The sequence below is a fragment of the Mytilus edulis genome, chromosome 11 (genome assembly GCF_963676685.1).
Source record: "Mytilus edulis chromosome 11, xbMytEdul2.2, whole genome shotgun sequence".
Classification (NCBI taxonomy): Eukaryota; Metazoa; Mollusca; class Bivalvia; order Mytilida; family Mytilidae; genus Mytilus; species Mytilus edulis.
Window position 1 is genome coordinate 26,896,714 of NC_092354.1, and position 20,835 is coordinate 26,917,548.

The 20,835-nt window shown below is 31.7% G+C and overlaps 1 protein-coding gene across 1 annotated transcript; it reads right to left on the reverse strand.

Moving 5' to 3' along the window:
- Positions 1-10,017: 10,017 nt before the first annotated feature.
- LOC139495434 (uncharacterized) lies at positions 10,018-19,298 on the reverse strand. The gene is made up of 4 exons (XM_071283722.1): positions 19,272-19,298; positions 16,908-17,026; positions 11,042-16,184; positions 10,018-10,355 (listed from the first exon to the last, which is right to left on the reverse strand). Exons 1-4 carry the CDS (start codon positions 19,289-19,291, stop codon positions 10,100-10,102), a joined length of 5,538 nt encoding a protein of 1,845 aa, XP_071139823.1. The 5' UTR covers positions 19,292-19,298; the 3' UTR covers positions 10,018-10,099.
- Between the last annotated feature and the right edge of the window lie 1,537 nt (positions 19,299-20,835).

Sequence of the window (20,835 nt, forward strand, 5' to 3'; positions counted from 1 at the left end):
CATCTTTTTTGATAATTGTAATAGATGTTACCTTAAAACGGTCATTTGATCAAGATAAATTTATAATATGTAATAACAATTGTATCTGAAGTAAACTTGAACCAACTTAATTTCTTTTAACAATATTATATTTTTTAGTAATTTCTACCCCTTTTTGATAATTCATTCTGACATGTCTGATATAACATCATATCGACCATATTCTAAAGACAGTTGTATAGAATGTATAACTAAAGCTGCCAACGGTTTTATCAAGATTTTTCTAAAATTTCACTGTAAATTTGACAACTTTTTCGATAATTGTAATAGATGATACCTTAAATCGGTCATTTGATCAAGATTATTTGGTTATATGCATTGACAATTGTATCTGAAGTAAACTTGAACCAATTTAATTTTTATTAAAAAAATATTTTTCTAGTAAATGTTGCCCCTTTTTTGATAATTCATTCTGATACTACATTAAATTGACCACATTCTAAGGATAGGTGTATAGATTGTAACAATAAACTTGCCTTTGGTTTTCGTAATGATTTTTGTACATTTTACTTTTAATTTGACAATTTTTTTTTATAATTGTATTAGATTTTACCTCAAATCGGTCATTTGATGAAGATAATTTTCTTTGTATCAATTTGACATCTTTTTTGATAATTGTAATAGATGTTACCTTAAATCTGTCATTTGATCAAGATAAATTTATTATATGTGATGACAAAATTGTATCTGAAGTAAACTTGAACCAACTTAATTTCTTTTAACAATATTATATTTTTTAGTAAATTCTACCCCTTTTTGATAATTCATTCTGATATAACATTATATCGTCCATATTCTAAAGATAGTTTTATAGAATATATAACCAAACCTGCCAACAGTTTTAATCAAGATTTTTTTTATATTTCACTGTAAATTTGACAACTTTTTCGATAATTGTAATAGATGATACCTTAAATCGGTCATTTGAACAAGATTATTTGGTTATATGAATTGACAATTGTATCTGAAGTAAACTTCAACCAACTTAATTTCTATTAAAAAACATATTTTTTTAGTAAATGTTGCCCGTTTTTTGATAATTCATTCTGATACCACATTATATTGACAACATTTTAAAGATAGGTGTATAGATTGTAACAATAAACTTGCCAACGGTTTTCGTAATGATTTTTCTACATTTTACTTTAAATTTGACAACTTTTTTTGATAATTGTATTAGATTTTAACTCAAATCGGTCATTTGATAAAGATAATTTTCTTTGTATCAATTTGACACCTTTTTTGATAATTGTAATAGATGTTATCTTATATCGGTCATTTGATCAAGATAAATTTATAATATGTAATGACAATTGTATCTGAAGTAAACTTGAACCAACTTAATTTCTTTTAACAATATTAAATTTTTAGTGAATTCTACCCCTTTTTGATATTTCATTCTGATATAACATTATATCGACCATATTCTAAAGATAGTTGTATAGAATATATAACCAAACCTGCCAACAGTTTTAATCAAGATTTTTTTATATTTCACTGTAAATTTGACAACTTTTTCGATAATTGTAATAGATGATACCTTAAATCGGTCATTTGAACAAGATTATTTGGTTATATGAATTGACAATTGTATCTGAAGTAAACTTCAACCAACTTAATTTCTATTAAAAAAAAAGATATTTTTTTAGTGAATGTTGCCCGTTTTTTTGATAATTCATTCTGATACCACATTATATTGACAACATTTTAAAGATAGGTGTATAGATTGTAACAATAAACTTGCCAACGGTTTTCGTAATGATTTTTCTACATTTTACTTTAAATTTGACAACTTTTTTTGATAATTGTATTAGATTTTACCTCAAATCGGTCATTTGATAAAGATAATTTTCTTTGTATCAATTTGACACCTTTTTTGATAATTGTAATAGATGTTATCTTATATCGGTCATTTGATCAAGATAAATTTATAATATGTAATGACAATTGTATCTGAAGTAAACTTGAACCAACTTAATTTCTTTTAACAATATTATATTTTTTAGTGAATTCTACCCCTTTTTGATATTTCATTCTGATATAACATTATATCGACCATATTCTAAAGATAGTTGTATAGAATGCATTACTAAACCTGCCAACGGTTTTAATCAAGATTTTTTTTAAATTTCACTGAATATTTGACAACTTTTTCGATAATTGTAATAGATGATACCTTAAATCGGTCATTTGATCAAGATTATTTGGTTATATGCATTGACAATTGTATCTGAAGTAAACTTGAACCAATTTAATTTTTATTAAAAAAATATTTTTCTAGTAAATGTTGCCCCTTTTTTGATAATTCATTCTGATACTACATTAAATTGACCACATTCTAAGGATAGGTGTATAGATTGTAACAATAAACTTGCCTTTGGTTTTCGTAATGATTTTTGTACATTTTACTTTTAATTTGACAATTTTTTTTTATAATTGTATTAGATTTTACCTCAAATCGGTCATTTGATGAAGATAATTTTCTTTGTATCAATTTGACATCTTTTTTGATAATTGTAATAGATGTTACCTTAAATCTGTCATTTGATCAAGATATCTGAAGTAAACTTGAACCAACTTAATTTTTATCAAAAACATATTTTTTAGTAAATTGTGCCCCTTTTTAGATAATTCATTCTGATACCACATTAAATTGACCACATTCTAAGGATAGGTGTATAGATTGTAACAATAAACTTGCCAACGGTTTTCGTAATGATTTTTCTACATCTTACTTTAAAATTTGACAACTTTTTTTGATAATTGTATTAGATTTTACCTAAAATCGGTCATTTGATAAAGATAATTTTCTTTGTATCAATTTGACATCTTTTTTGATAATTGTAATAGATGATATTTTAAATCTGTCATTTGATCAAGATTATTTGGTTATATGCATTGACAATTGTATCTGAAGTAAACTTGAACCAACTTAATTTTTATTAAAAAACATACTTTTTTAGTAAATGTTGCCCCTTTTTTGATAATTCATTCTGATACCACATTATATTGACCACATTTTAAAGATAGGTGTATAGATTGTAACAATAAACTTGCCAACGGTTTTCGTAATGATTTTTCTACATTTTACTTTAAATTTGACAACTTTTTTTGATAATTGTATTAGATTTTACCTCAAATCGGTCATTTGATAAAGTTAATTTTCTTTGTATCAATTTGACATCTTTTTTGATAATTGTATTAGATTTTACCTCAAATCGGTCATTTGATAAAGTTAATTTTCTTTGTATCAATTTGACATCTTTTTTGATAATTGTAATAGATGTTACCTTAAAACGGTCATTTGATCAAGATAAATTTATAATATGTAATGACAATTGTATCTGAAGTAAACTTGAACCAACTTAATTTCTTTTAACAATATTATATTTTTTAGTAAATTCTACCCCTTTTTGATAATTCATTCTGATATAACATTATATCGTCCATATTCTAAAGATAGTTGTATAGAATATATAACCAAACCTGCCAACAGTTTTAATCAAGATTTTTTTTATATTTCACTGTAAATTTGACAACTTTTTCGATAATTGTAATAGATGATACCTTAAATCGGTCATTTGAACAAGATTATTTGGTTATATGAATTGACAATTGTATCTGAAGTAAACTTGAACCAACTTAATTTCTATTAAAAAACATATTTTTTTAGTAAATGTTGCCCGTTTTTTGATAATTCATTCTGATACCACATTATATTCACAACATTTTAAAGATAGGTGTATAGATTGTAACAATAAACTTGCCAACGGTTTTCGTAATGATTTTTCTACATTTTACTTTAAATTTGACAACTTTTTTTGATAATTGTATTAAATTTTATCTCAAATCGGTCATTTGATAAAGATAATTTTTTTTGTATCAATTTGACACCTTTTTTGATAATTGTAATAGATGTTATCTTATATCGGTCATTTGATCAAGATAAATTTATAATATGTAATGACAATTGTATCTGAAGTAAACTTGAACCAACTTCATTTCTTTTAACAATATTATATTTTTTAGTGAATTCTACCCCTTTTTGATAATTCATTCTGATATAACATTATATCGACCATATTCTAAAGATAGTTGTATAGAATATATTACCAAAGCTGCCAACAGTTTTAATCAAGATTTGTTTACATTTCACTGTAAATTTGACAACTTTTTCGATAATTGTAATAGATGATACCTTAAATCGGTCATTTGATCAAGATTATTTTGTTATAAGCATTGACAATTGTATCTGAAGTAAACTTGAACCAACTTAATTTTTATTAAAAAAAATATTTTTTAGTAAATTTTAGGATATATATTAACTCTTTGATTTACTTGCAAAACGCAAATGCAGATCATAAGTGGCATGCAGTTAAGCTTTTCATTCAAAAGCTGCCATCGCATATCTTTCATTTTTGTTTTATTTAAACGTGAAACATAATGTTCTATGTATTAGGCAAAAAGGGTAATCCTCAAAGCCTTTTGATGACAAATTATGAAGGTAAAAACTTCGTAACGGGGAAATTTTGTGTTTTACCCGATTCCAATATCATACAACAAAGCGCTGATGAATGGATTATATCGTATCTACTATAAAATAATAAAACTACAATTTTTCTTTTCATGTACACTTGTTTTTATGAGGTCATCTTGTTTAAAACGATATCTTTTTTAATTTCAAAAATTTCTTCACATCAATCATTTACTTAAAGATATTCCGGATAGTTGTGTCCCGTCCATGATTGGGCTGGGACATAGTTTTCCTGTAATATTTGGACTTGATATTACCTGTTTTTGTTGATGTTTTATTGTTTCGTTGAATTATTTTGGTGTCCGTAATTCTTTTTTAAGTTTGTGTTATTTTGATTTTATTTATGTAAAAGGCGAAATTTTAGAAATAGGGATCCGACAAAATCCCAAAAAGATAACAAAACTTGAAAGTCCGTTGAAACTTTGCGTTATCATCTCAAACAAGCAAACATTCATTTTAATACCTTTAATATATACTGTTATTTTATTAAATACAGAAGAAGAATAATTGATTTATTTTTACAAACGTACAGTAAATTGAAGTATTTTGACACAGTTGATTGGTGTAATGATAAAATATACACGTCAAGATTGCGCATATAATTGTGACTTTAATTCATAGATGTACTAGCACATCTATCATCGGGTTCATTCTATTCGCTTGAAAATTCTTTAAAATAAAAATGGATACGAATGATGCATAAGTCTACATGACATAGTGATATCTACAGTTCGCACTGCAATTTGAAATGCAGAACCTTTTAAAGACCTAAAGTAGACCTTTTTGCTTAGTTCTATGATTTCAAAATTCAGATATATTGAAGATATAAACCTTAATTTCTCTTTTTTACCTAAATGTTAGCCAGTCAGTACTTACATTTCCCAGTTAGCTTGTGATAAAGGATACTACAGAAATTAGAATGTTCGCTTCATATCTTTGCCCTTGATATTGAGACGGATTGACTACAAACAAAAATCTATGACAAACTTTGGAGGGCGATTTTAACTTTCCAAATGTCAGTTCCCCCAGCTTAGGTCTCAATGTACTACTCTCCTCTGCGCCATCGTATAATGTGCACATATCTCAAATGATACCCTATTATGTTGCTTGTTGAGTCAATACAGTCTTCTTGGACATGGGTGTACCCCTGACTACTCAAAACAGGCCGCAGAATTATAAGTGATAATCAAACATATTAGTCGACGATAATATCTAGAAACGACATGTAGATTAGGAGAACGACGTAAATGACAAACAAAATTCTGCAAAACTCTACATAGACCCCAAAGATAAACACGAAACATACTGAAAATAAGGTTATCTCGTGTGCCCCCGGAAAGTTTAGTAGATTCTGTTTCAATTGTAATACCTAAGTGTCGAACATGTAAATTTAATTTTGGTGTCATGTACTTAATTATGAAGAACTTGCGACTGAAATAGACACAAAATGGTTTTTTTTTATTACCGTATCACGAATAATGATACATTTAAGCTCTGTCGTGACCTAACTCACTAGCACGTCTTTTTGCGGTTTACAATTTTTAGATACTAAGTGTCAGATCAGATCTGAAAATTTGCAATTAATTTGTGTTCCATTCCTGTTTGTAATATAATGATACTTTTGATTTGGATGACACGGGTACCATCTTGTTGACACAACCAAACAGAACTATTTTTAGTTTTTCCTGGAATTCCCGTAGCTTTGTTCAAATCATAACCATCGATAACTTACATACTGTTGCCTGTGTTTCCTTGAGACATACAGACAAAATGGCAGCCGGCTCAGGTAAAAAAACCGAAGTCACGGCTATCAAATGTTGTGCTATGTGTACTATTGTTTGTCTGTGTTTTTTCCTAATTTTTAGGCTATGGCGTTGTCAGCTTATTTCGACTTAATATGACTTTTAATGTCCCTTTAATATCTTTTGTCTCTCTTTCATATGCTTGCATCTATTGTAAAGAAAACTACAACCAAGACGAGGAATTTCATTCTCTAAAACAGAACATTTAAGTATTGATTGATTGTTGGTTGCTTAACGTCCAGTGGCAAATATTTCATGCATATTCAAGTTCACAATAAATACAATAGGTAGGTTGATACAATAAGTAAAGGCTGTTTAATGCTTATTTGTCATATAGCCACTATGAACCTTTACTGGGAGTCGAACAGTTGTATTCTAATTTACAACATCTTTTACAGAAGAAAGTTTTTTACCATCATCAGGGTGATATAAATGCTATCCCTAGTTCAAATATCAAATCACTTATACAGACCAGAGTGTAGGGCGACCACGACAATCGGAACATTGCACAAACTACAGTCATGTGATCATGGCTAGTGTACACTGTCTATAGATGCGGATCACAGATGGTTTTTTTTCTTGGCTTTTGTTTCGAGATATTTTGAGTTTCAAGCAGCAGGACAAGACGTTTCTTCCAATACAGGGTTCTTTTGACATTTATCCTAGAGGTGCACTGATGTTTCAGTTGTTTTATGTCCCCCATAAAATAGATTGACATAGCCAGAGTGTATTTAGCAATGACGATGATGTCCAATGGTGATGGATAAAAGCTCGCTATATGTGGTACACAAACATTTGACCACCACTCTTTTGCAAGGCACAACACGTTAAATGTCCGAAGTTTAACATTGATATTCGCAATATCATTATATAGGATTCGTGGCTTAAGAATTGTGTTGTGTTCACTAAACACTACTGACCAATTCTGACATTCGAGATTTGCTAAAACTTCCACTTGCGAACATACGTATTCCGGCCAATGGTCAGAACGTCCTTATAACGTCCCCACATTACAAAAGTCATTTGAGGTCTGAATTACTGATTAAAGTTAGGTATATTTAGTGCTATGTCAATTTATCCCCCGTAAAAGAAATGATCTTTCGTCACTTAGTTTGGGATTGAATAACCGAAATGTTCTTCATTTTCAAACGAATAATTCTATTCTTTCATAAAATATACCTGTTTAAAGTTTTAAGTTTATCTTAAAATGATTATTTTTCCTATTGATACAAATGTATTTGATAGAATTCGTCATGACATTGTCAAAACTCATCTATAAGTATGTTTTGAAATAATTTGTGTTCACGGTCTGTTTTGGATGAACCGAGTTCAACGTATATGGCAAAAACTTAAGTTTTCACTTTCATTGCTGTATACTAAATGGTTATATGAATAAATACATATTTTCTCATAATTTTCTATAAATTTTGTTAAGTTCTGACAGACGTTGTTCTTAATATTTGAAAAAAAAACACATCATGTAAAACTGAAAACGACCCCCCTTTTTGTACAGTCGCATACGTATGTTCGAAAATCTCATATAATGATGGATTTCCACTTTTTGGATGAAAAATTGAATAAGGAAGAAAATAGATTTAAGTTTTCAATCATTCTACTGTAAACAGGGTATTTAAATTGGAGTTAGATATTCAATTTTAATTTTCCTTAAAAACGACATATAACCTTTGATCAAGATTTCTGAAAAACTGCACCATATTTTAATTTGACGACCAGAAGAATCTCAAAGTACACATATTTCCGTATCCAATGATATATGATATAACCGTGTACAATTTTTGACGATTAAAATTTTATAAATCCGACTTTGGTCACCGGCCTACTAGTTGTTAACATGAGTATTTGCTAGAGGATTGAGTCACGCAAGTTGTTGTGATTTCGGAGCCTTTTACAGCAAACAATGCGTAAGGGGTTTTGCTGATTTTCAAAGACCGTACGGCGACATATAGCTGTTCGTTTCTGTGGTAAAGATGCTGAATAATTGTTATTTATCACATACCCAAATAGCTAGGATTTAACTTAAAATAATAGCATAAATAAAGTCTTTCAACAGAACGATGGTACCTTATTAACTTAAAATGTTGAAACGGTCTTTTTTCTCTTTAGAATATTTTTGTCAGCTTTAGCAATACTTACCACTTGGTGTTACTTAACATTATGTTTGAAAATTATACTGTAATTGTTCTGCTCATTTTGGGCGTCATGATTGGCAAATAAAATATTTGTTTGTTTGTATTAAAATTGAAATAATAAATGTAACATCTGGGGTTTTCGTTTCTTTGGCTCTTTTTGTACTGTCTTTCCTTTTCAGAAGCGGCTTTCGGCTCTTTTCTCTCTCCAACGTACTCAGCAAAAACTCGCCTTTTTTATATTTCTCGAAGAAAAACTCCAAAACCTCTTATTGAAAAATAACATATTCAACAGACATTATGTTCCCTGTGTTGGTGTTGTGTAATGTACAAATACAACGAAATAGAGCACTGCAATCATGGTGCAATGCATATGAGACATTCCACAGTACAGTGTATATCTATTGTGAAAGATGTCCAAATTGTAAAGCGTAGCATATCTTTATTTTTTTTGTGCAGCCTGTAAGATTGATATATAAATAATTAAACTACGTTGCTAGGAACATAACTTATACCGTTTTGGGGCATTAAAACAGCATTTTCATTATAGTGGTTGAAAGGTAACGCACGTTACTTGACCGATCAATATTCAGTTTCTATTCAAATCAGAAGAATAAATCTCTATCAAATGATGATGACTAGCAATTTCCAACATAAATGAAACATTTATTGTGCATTTTTGTTAATATTTTTCAACCATAGACGTCTACTTTTATCTGTTGACATTGTGCTGGTAGTGTGGTCATACTTCATCTACATTGTTATACTTATTATGAGAATTACTGTTGATTAACTGATGAAATAAGTGAATCTGAAAAGTTAAGAAATGTTTCTGTAAAATGTTTAATATATAAGCTAAAGAAAAGTCTGCAGAAACCCAACTATTTCATACAAAATAGTAACCTATGTTACGTTTGGCAATATAACAGACGTGATGTCAAAACACAACGTCTGTTACCTGTTTTTAGTATTTTCATTGTTATATTTGAACTATACTTAGTGTTGAGATATTTTCTATTGCCAAATGTGGTATACAAACAAAGTACAATACCCATCATGCGGTTTTTAGCACAAACAGAGAAAAAAAAAGATGACTAGGTATTGATTTTTGCCCATGAAATGTTAAGTGTATGCGAATATAGAAAAATAAGCTTGCCGAATCAATCAACATGTTTACCATATTAGCTTTATGAGACCTCAGCAAAAACAATGGGTATAGTGGCAATGAAGGATGGATGAAAGCAAATAAACAAAATACCACCTTTATACTAGATCGACATTATCAAGTTTTTTACCATGATAGTTCACGTGTGGCAAATACTAATTTTAATTTCCAACCTAGGCTCAAATGTTTGAGCTTCTGCACTTGAGGCAATAGTACCAAACATAACACATATTGAATGGTACACATTCACTTGTGTATTGGAGCTGCAAACACAAAAGGCCATCAAAAACCAAGGACAACAATAAGAAACGCCAACAAAAAGAACTAACTTGAATGATAGAATAATGTTGAAAGGATATATTTAGGTGTTTCCACATTTTTTACTACTACACCCATTAATAATAATAAACAATTATGGACTATTCAAGCAATTGTGACACTGTGTTACCAGTAAACATAGTAAGTCAAATGAATGAAAACATTTAATTATCAAATTTAAAGTGAAAGAATGTCTTGTTGTTTTTTTCAGTCGTATTTGGTTTAGCGAGTCTTTGAACAATATGTTCCTCAGGTTCCTGTGATGAATCTTCCCTCGCTGGCCACTTGTAACCATATTTACACTTCTGCATGTATCGCAGTATATATTCTCTCTCAACAATATCAACGATCTGGAAAAAAGACAAAAGATGTAACAATACCGATCAATTTAAACAAAATAAAAAAAGTTGATGTGTAAGACTTTTATAAAAAAAACTTAACTTGTTTAAAGACCGACATTTTAGTCCAAACCAAAACAAAATCAAATTATTGAGAACATGTGTAATCAGTTTAGTTCCTCAGCTAGCTTTCAGTTAATTAGCCAGCAAGATTTAGATAAAACATCAGTAATGACAAATAAAGTCCAATAAGACTAAACAATAGGCTCACCTATTATCACTGTACCAAAAATGAGTATTAAAACTTAATATTTCCTAATCTGAAACATGCAATAACAAAGGACACCAAATGTGATTGATGTCAATAATTAATCTGCAAGTAAAATAAAAGAGAAAGAACATCAACGAAACACAATAAACAAATAACAATAACAAAGAACCTTTTACCTCAGCAACAAAATTCTGTGTTTTTTTTTGTCCACATTGAAGTTTCACCAATACGAAATTTCCCACATCATGATGCATTAGCCTAAATTCATAACATAATTATTATAAAAAAAACTTGACATACCATTTCAGTTAATATATATCACACAAATACTAAAACAAATCAAAAAGGAGAGAAGTTTACAATTTTTTTTTCAAATAAAACTTCATTTCAACAATATCACAATTAATAAAGAATAATATTCCCTTACCTTTTGCAATCTGCTTTGTCTGTTGTCTCCAAGCCATCTACTTTCTTTGGAGTCACCATGCCATCTGCTTTCTCTGGAGTCACCATGCCATCTGCTTTCTCTGGAGTCACCATGCCATCTTCTTTCTCTGTTGTCTCCATACCATCTGATAACTCTGTTGTCTCCAAGCCATCTACTTTCTCTGGAGTCACCATACCATCAGCTTTCTCTGGAGTCACCATGCCATCTGCTTTCTCTGGAGTCACCATGCCATCTACTTTCTCTGTTGTCTCCATACCATCTGCTTCCTCTGTTGTCTCCATACCATCTGACTTCCCTGTTGTTAACAAGCCACCTGCTTTCTCTGTTGTCCCAAAGCCATGTACTTTCTCTGGAGTCATCATGCCATCTGCTTTCTCTGGAGTCGCCTTGCCATATACTCTCTCTATTGTCTCCATACCATCTACTCTCTCTGTTGTCAACAAGCCATCTGATTTCTCTGTTGTCTCCAGGCCATCTGCTTCCTCTGTTGTCCCAAAGCCATGTACTTTCTCTGGAGTCATCATGCCATCTGCTTTCTCTGGAGTCACCATGCCATATACTCTCTCTATTGTCTCCATACCATCTACTCTCTCTTTTGTCAACAAGCCATCTGATTTCTCTGTTGTCTCCAGGCCATCTGCTTCCTCTGTTGTCTCCAAGCAATCTGTTTTCTCAATTATCTCTAACCCATCTACTTTCTCTGAAGACATCATACCAACTGCTTTCTCTGTTGTCATCAAGCCATCTGAATTCTCTGTTGTCTTAAAGCTATCATATATCTCTGTTGTCTCCATGCCTTCTGCTTTCGCTGTTGTCTCCATACCATCTACTTTCTCTGTTGTCTCCAAGACATCTGCCTTTTCTGTTGTCTCCATACCATCTATTTTCTCTGTTGTTTCTAAGCTATCTGCTTTCTCTGTTATCTCCATGCCATCTGCTGTCTCTGTTGTCTCCAAGACATCTGCGTTCTCTGTTGTTTCCATGCCATCTGCTTTATATGTTGTCTCCATGCCATCTGCTTTCTCTGGAGTCACCATGCCATATACTCTCTCTATTGTCTCCATACCATCTACTCTCTCTGTTGTCAACAAGCCATCTGATTTCTCTGTTGTCTCCAGGCCATTTGCTTCCTCTGTTGTCCCAAAGCCATGTACTTTCTCTGGAGTCATCATGCCATCTGCTTTCTCTGGAGTCACCATGCCATATACTCTCTTTATTGTCTCCATACCATCTACTCTCTCTGTTGTCAACAAGCCATCTGATCTCTCTGTTATCTCCAGGCCATCTGCTTCCTCTGTTGTCTCCAAGCCATCTGTTTTCTCAATTATCTGTAACCCATCTACTTTCTCTGAAGACATCATACCAACTGCTTTCTCTGTTGTCATCAAGCCATCTGAATTCTCTGTTGTCTTAAAGCTATCACATATCTCTGTTGTCTCCATGCCTTCTGTTTTCGCTGTTGTCTCCATACCATCTACTTTCTCTGTTGTCTCCAAGACATCTGCGTTCTCTGTTGTTTCCATGCCATCTGCTTTATATGTTGTCTCCATGTCTTCTGCTTTCTCTGTTGTCTCCATGCCTTCTGCTTTCGCTGTTGTCTCCAAGACATCTGCTTTCTCTGTTTTCTCCATACCATCTACTTTCTCTGTTGTCTCTAAGCTATCTGATGTCCCTGTTGTCTCCATGCCATCGGATATCTTTGTTGTCTTCAATCCATCTGCTTTTTCTATACCATTAACTGTCATATTTTCTGTACCAATATCATTTACTGCACCAACGTCTATATCCATACTATCAATGTCATATGTCATTTCTAGAATATTTCCAAATACACTGCTTATCAGATCAGAACCAAATAAATCCATTGATAAATCTGGTGTGCTTTGTTCTTCCAAAACAACTAAATCATCGTCAAATGGTTCTTTTGGTTTTTCCATTTGCAAAAGTACAACAAAGTGATTTGGCACCCATTCTGAAGGTTTATCGTCAATTCCTCCTGTGTTTGTCCACATAATATGTGCTGGAAGTAGGTCTGTATTGTATGTCTGCTTGAATGGAAAAAAGTGTCTATGAAGGTCATTTCTGATGGTTAGTCCAGCATACACTGGATACACTGAGACAACCTCTCTGAGTAACGCATTGGAAATTGCTGCTATTTGCCAAATACCCATATAAGCCGCATGATGGGCGACACTTAGAACCTCTTGCTCAAATATGGACTCAATGTTGTGCTTTGATAAGTGTTGAACCATATAAAATGGCGAAAACATCGCATATTGCTTTGCTATATCCCTTTTTCTGGTTCCACCTCTCTCCAAATAATGGTCATCAAGGTATTTTTGCTTCTGCTGTACTAGCTCAAACACTATTCTAATTCTCATTTCCTTGAAGTGTTCTTCTGTTCCATATGCAATTAAACTTGCACAACGTGCCAAACAATTTCCATCCCCATAAATAGTTGTTGGATAAAATCCCTTATCCATATATTCTCCTGTTACAAGTGGCAATGAACCTTTGTCTATTTCACGCTTGTGAGACACAATATATATGTCTTGCTGGTTTGTCACTGGAGGAAGTTTCCCTACATCTCTAACAAGATCTTCAACCTGTTCATAATGAGTGCATGAATTTAACTGTTCATACAGATCTGGGAAAACTATATAATCAACAACTAATGTTTTGCTAACACCATCCTGTATCCAAACCTTATCCAATGTTTCAACACCATCCGGTGTCTCAACACCATCCACTGTCTCAACCTCATCCACTGTTTCAACCTCATCCACTGTCTCAACCTCATCCACTGTCTCAACACCATCTGGTGTCACCATACCAGCTGCATCAACGCCATCTGTTGTGGTATTCTGTTTTGTTTTGACTTCTTTGTTCACTGTTTGTCTTTTGTTTCTTTTCAGTCCTTTCTTAGGTTTACATTGGTCTTGTCCATTTCCAGCTTGCATTAATCTTGTCACTTTCCATTCATCCACATATGCTTTGTTGGTACAACAATTATAATTTTCAAGCAAACATTCTTCACAAAAGCAAGTCAAATTTCTGGTCTGGATCATGTTTGGATCATCTATAAGACTTTTGATACTGTGTATTTTTTGTGTTCCTGGCACTGTTTTACAATTAAAGCTTTTATCATGGTCTATTTCTGTCTTTCCTACTAAAATATAGTGTGTCTTATGGTGTTGATGAGCTTCCTTCTCATCTTTGCTATTCTTTGTAAGAAAATGAACAGCACTTTCTGCATTACTTATGACTGCTTGGTTTGATTTCACTGCTCTACTAAGCTTTGATTTCACAACTGCCACTACCTGGTCTCCAGGTCCTTTGCCATGACGACTTCCAAAGTAAGATCTATGAATTTTCACATTTGAGTTACAAATATAACTGAAGGGAATTTTGCTCTTATACTGTGATGAACACCCATCTGTAAATTCAAACAATGTGTCACACTGAATATTTTTCTCTTTTAAATGTTCAATAGTTTTATTTTCAAACCAATTAACTGCGTGTGCATCATGGCGAATATCTTCACTTAAAAACACAACATCTTCCTTAACTGTACTATTGCATCCATTCTCATTATACTTGTAATAACACACCACAGGGTGTACTGTTATTTGAGTATGAATCCAGTAGAGAAACTGTGGTTCATCTTGAAACTCACAAACATAGTTACGTCCAAAGTCTAGCACTGCAATCACACAGTTTACAGGTGGGTGCTGTGAAATATTCTGGAATTGACCTAATTCCCAATGGGCAATAAATAAATGTTTTTTCAGGAATAAAATCTCAGAACACAATTCATCAATTAAAGTGTTGCTGTTCGAACTTTTGAGAATGAGGCCTTTCTTTTTTTCTTTGTTGTCAGTGACGGCCCATACATAATAGTCTACCCCATATTTGTTGGTCACGTCCTTTAAATGAGTTCTCATCTTCTGTTCTCCACATATGTTGCAAAGCCCATCAATACAATCTTTCTTGTGGTACTGGTTATCCCCTTTTGGACACATAACTATATTAACAGCACAGTATTTGTCCTTGATTTTCAGTTCCTCTGCATTTTCACAAGAACGGCCAATTAATTTATTGACCGTCTTCAACTTCAGTTCTACATTTAAACAGTATTCACATAAACACTGCTGCAATTGTTGATCACAAAATGTTTTAACATTTTTGGGGCGCAGTGATGCAAACTTGCTTTTTCCTAACTTCACGCTTGGATTCTTTTCCTTATAGATTTGAAATGTGTCTAACAATGATCTGTGCATTATGTGTGCTGCTTTTCCATCTTTGTTAACCAACCTTTTGTCTGGCAATGGTGTGGATATCTGTGGGTGTAGAAAAAAATCTTTAACGTCTTCAGTTATTTCCTCAGGGATTTTATCTGATCTGACTTTGTATTCATTCAGCATGTTCAGTTCTGAACATTTATTTAGGTAAGACCATTTGATGCCCAGGTGTCTGCTTACATTCTTAGCACTTTTAACTTTAGACTGTATGCATGCTGATACTAATGCTCGACGTAAGGTTTTCTCAGATTTCTTATTACTGCTTTTTAGTCGAAATATTTGTCTTTTTATATTATTAAAGCAATAGGTTTCTACTTTTCTCTTTTTTGGTGTGGTTATTCCTACTCTTGCAAGAGCTGCATGTTTCTTGGGTGATGCATTACTTATTATATTCATGACTACTCTTGCCATTTTTTCTGCACATTTTGGGAGATACTGCTTTACTCTTTGTGTTGCTTTTTCTTCAGCTGAAGGACTACTAAAAACTGAATTACCATTTGCTGGCTTTGTTCTTGTCTTTTTGTTCTGCGACATTTTTCTCATTCGGTCCTTTTCCTTAACACGTCTTTTTTTCTGGCAAGATGATCTTCTACGAGAATCTTGCTTTTTTATTCGCCAGTATTCGCGCTGTTCTAAGATTTTTTGTCTTGTCTTTGGTTTTATTCTCTTCTTTTCTATTCCAAGGGCTTTTTGTTTTTCTCTATGTCTTTTAGCTCTAATACGATTTCCTTCTCTTATTTGTTCTATTTCTGTTTCAGTTTTTTCCTTCAGTCTATTCTCTTTGGCTTGCTCTGCATTCTTCTTTTTTATCTCCAAATAATCTAAAAAGAAAAAGAAAGAATCAAGGTCGACATACTTTTATTGTGATTTAAACATGGGTCTTAGCAATTGTGGGGGATAAAATATGCGAAAAACAAAGGCCTGTGTTTAAAATATTCAAAATTTATGGCCACAATGAATATTTCGATTATAATGTTGTTTTTTTAGAGAACATAGACTATACCGACATTTTCAACAATTTAATGAGGTTTTCATGCACTAACTATACTGTGATGTTGTCAATTTTAGTGTAAATATTTACACAGTCATATAGACACATCTTTGAAACCAGAATGCTACAGATGATTGGCACCAAATTTGGTAAATTTTTTACAAGTAGTTTCAGCAAAAAAGATGTTTTAACAAGAATGTGTCTATAGTACAGGGATGGCCCACTCCCACTATCATTTCTATGTTCAGTGGGCCGTGAAATTGGGATCAAAACTCTTAATTTGGCATTTAAATTAAAAAGATCATATCACAGGGAACATGAGTACTAAGTGTCAGGTTGATTGGACTTCAACTTCATCAAAAACTACCTTGACCAAAAACTTTAACCTGACACTGGACACGGGACAGATGGACGAATGAATGCAGAGACCAGAAAACATAATGCCACTACTATTGTAGGTGGGGCATAAAAAGTTTTCAATGCGTGACAAATGCCAAATGAAGCGTTAGTTCACACAGCCCTTCTGGCCAGATAACTTATTAGGAGTCCTTACCAGGTCTTAATTTCAGGTTTTCTCTGTATCTTTTTTGTTTCTCTGCATTGCTGAGTTTTGGTACATGCATAAATCCTTCTTCTTCAGCTGGTTTTTCTTTCCTAGGCCTCATCTCCATTCTGTAAATACCAAAATAAGCCAAATGAACTGTAATTCAAGCGTTTTCTACTATAATCAAAATGTCACATTTCTCTTTCAATGTATGAATGTGAAACACTGTTACTTTTTACATCATTTTATGGTTAAGATGTCCATAATCACAAAGCAAAATATTTTATATTTGTGGTTTATCATTATATATCTTTCAAATTTAACAGACTATAGGTACAAAAATGTTCTTCTGTTTTAAAAACATGTAGAATGTTTTCAATATTGCAGTCATAACGATGCTGATATGATCAATCATCATTATGTCAAAATGTTGCGACATTTGACACCATTTTGTTTAACATTAAAGGTCAATATTCACATATATAACCTAATTTGTTAACACTTGTTTACCTTGGACTATAAATATATTTTGAGACAATAATTCTGTTTCAAGAACACAAAAAATATGTTCTTTAAAATAAAATGATGACTGTTCTATTACAGTAATATAGTATAATACTTTGCCAAACAGTTGTTATTTGGACTCGTCTCTTCACAATTTTTTGTTTTTTAAGCAAGTCAACATCACATATGTTACTTCATTGTCAAACAGTATTAATTGAATAATATAAACAAGATTATATTTTTTGAAGCAAAAAACAAATAGATTGGAACTCAGGATTTTAACATATTTAAAGCATTATTAAACTGATTTTGTTACATTTTTTGGTTTGTCGAGATATGTCAAACTGCTGTGATTTGGACATACATTATTCACGATATTTAAAATAAAAAATGGTCAATTTTCACAACTGTTACAAAAAAATTGTAGAATGATGTTGCATAGAATAATTGCACTGTCTTTAAACGATAAAGATCATGACTTTTTTGTTTTAAAAGTATAATTATGACAAGAACATTCAAAGTCTAATGTTAAGTAAGTTTAAGTAAATTGTAAACAGGTTATGATTGACCATGATTTTTTTCCATAAAAGTCACATGTAACATTAGTTGTACATCTTAAGGTAAACTGGTAAATAACAGTCTTTCTTATATTATCATGATAGTTATAAAGAATTTTAAACCATCCTCTTTAAATTTAAATCTTTATCAAAGACTTCAATTAAGAACTACATCTAAATTAATTTGATGTCAAAATCATGTTATACTGGACATATTTTAAGTAAGACAAATATCTTTGATGAGTGGTCAAACATCACAGCTGTTGTTTTTTGTGTTGTAAAATTTGTTTATGCATTAAATGTACTTAAATGGTACATTGACATGTGGGTGATTTAAGATAAGAAAACAGAACTTTTGATACTTTCAGGTAAAGAGTATATTAAAAGTATTTTTGAACAGGATATGATAACACCAGTGTGCTTGACAATGTTAACAGGTTGAATTAAGTAAACAGATGTCATGAATGACAATGTTACACCAGCCAAGATCTAATAAATTAATTTCTTATTTGTAACAGTTATTTATAATTTTGTATACATTATCAATAATAAGCCTAAAAAAAAGAACAAAACACATTGAGCAATGTTTAATTTATTGTATCAGTCAGACACCAAACTGTTGTGATGAATGACAGTTTTTTCAGGCAAGAACTGAAAAAAATAAAAAGTCCATAATAACATTGTTATCTTTTTATGGGAAAATGTTCACATGTACAATTCAGATCTAATGAGGCATGTAATTTTCACCTTTATAAAACAGAAGTATGTAAACAAAACCCATTATAATGTGTTTAAAACATGTTATGATTGGTGATTGATAGAAATACATTGCTTAGTAACAACTGTGTACTTGACATTTCTGTCCAGGACGTTGAAGTCAACCATCACTTAGTTATTCATGGTTAACATAAACACACATCCCTATAGATCTATATTTCTTTTTGTTTTCAAAGTGTACATGTATCATAGTAGATTCTTTTTGCAACTTTTTCTTTATCATGACAAGCTTTCTTTTTGATGATGTGATGTACAAAAAACATAAGTGATGTTTGACTCTAATTTTAAACCAGACAATGTATGTCAATGATAACATGTGTTATCCATGTCAATACCGAAATCATGCGTATATCTCGTGTCCCTTTCCAAACTCCCCGGGTATTTTATATAAAGTTTGCACTCTTTAAAACAAACATAGCACATTAAAAACCACATATAAACACGGGACATTTAATGGATTATTTACTTATAACGGTAACTAATGTTATCATTCTCAACGAACGTGAAAATCCTCAATTTCTAACTGAAAACTTACCTGAGGAAATTGCTTGCCATCTTGTATTGTAATAACCAAATCAGATACGGTATTAATCCGGTCGTTTGACTTCCGGTGGAATTGTCTAGAACAATCAACTGCAGATTAAAATTCATTGGATAATATTGCATAAACTGCATCCAACAACCGTTACTTTTTTGACGGAATATTTTTTATTTTTTTCAGTTGTGTTTATTTTTTTAGGGTCCATTGCTCTGTACGCCATGCTATAAGAAAAACGTGTTATAACATCAGATGTTTTCAGTGATAACAAGTTTGCGTTCTTTTTATTTAACATTTTGCTTTCTGTGTGTCTTGTTGCTAACACTGTTATTTGACGGAAAATCGTAATGCTTGGGTTATCTAAATAAATCAAAGTTTTCCTAGAAAACACCACTAAAACAACTTTATGTTCATAATTTAAATAAAATATTGATTGCACTATGCTTTAAAACCATCAACTTGAACAGAAAATAGTATCATGAACCAAAAATTTTGCTGTGAAAATTTGACACTCTGTTGATTTTTGCATTTGTCCGTGATTTTTTTCTCAAAATTAACAGTTTTAACTTCAAATCTTTTTTAATATAACTCCAATCACCATGAAATTTTAAGAACTATCTCTTTATTCATTTAGTTTCAATTCTGATATCTAACACTTTTATTTTTATGATTATAATTTGCTCTACACAGGTTATAATGAATGTCACTGTAAGTTCCACTGTAGCGTGGAATGGCTCTTATACACAATCTCAATCATACAATTTGACAATTTTTTTCACACAATGCCTGAGTCTCCTAAAAGCGCCATTGGTGAAGAAAGATACACTTTGAGATCAAAGGTTTTTACTCGATTTTTTTTTTATGGTTAAATGTTTTGTTATCCGATCTTTAGTTTTCTGTGTCGCGATTTTGGCATGTTTGTCTTTTTGCAACATTGGTTTCCATTGTTCACCCTAAAGCACAGTCCACCCGGCCAAGGATTGACAAATTGTTTTCAGGATGTAAAATTACCCAAGCGGACCAATACATGTTAGTAAAATAGAACGTCTGGCCTGTTGATTTTAAAGTTTATCGCGAAGACTTGGAGTCTTTGAATTTTCTTGTCAATTTACTTCTGTGGAGTAATGCATAAGACATGTGTTTGCGGGGTAAAAGTACTGTGTCTTGTATGATTATGACATATTTGAAACTATTTTTTTAATTTGTTCTTTGTTTTTGAAATTTGTTTTCGGCGACATTTAAAATTCAAGGTAACATAATATTCATCAATAATATAGCTAGAACAAAATAGCTACATCACACTTTTTAACAACTGTCTGTATAGCAGTCTGCAGACATGTAAACCTTTACTTTTTGCATTTCTGACATTCCCATAGGCTTGATAAAAGTATTAGTTTTCTAGGCCAGTTCAGATCTACCTGATAATAGTTGTTACATGTATGGCATTCGTATACTTTATTTAGTAATAATAGTATTATCAACTGGCTATTTAATAATTACGTTTAGCAGTCTTTGTGCTTAGCCACGTATCTGACCGCCCATGGTTGTTAAAGTGCTTTTC

Bases quoted from the DNA above. Each gene is read 5' to 3' on its own strand.
- LOC139495434 (XM_071283722.1), bottom strand. From the start codon at position 19,291: ATGGCAAGCAATTTCCTCAG. The intron at 17,027-19,271 runs GTAAGTTTTCAG...TGGTATTTACAG, and splicing joins ATGGCAAGCAATTTCCTCAG to AATGGAGATGAGGCCTAGGA. The intron at 16,185-16,907 runs GTAAGGACTCCT...TTTTCTTTTTAG, and splicing joins AAACCTGAAATTAAGACCTG to ATTATTTGGAGATAAAAAAG.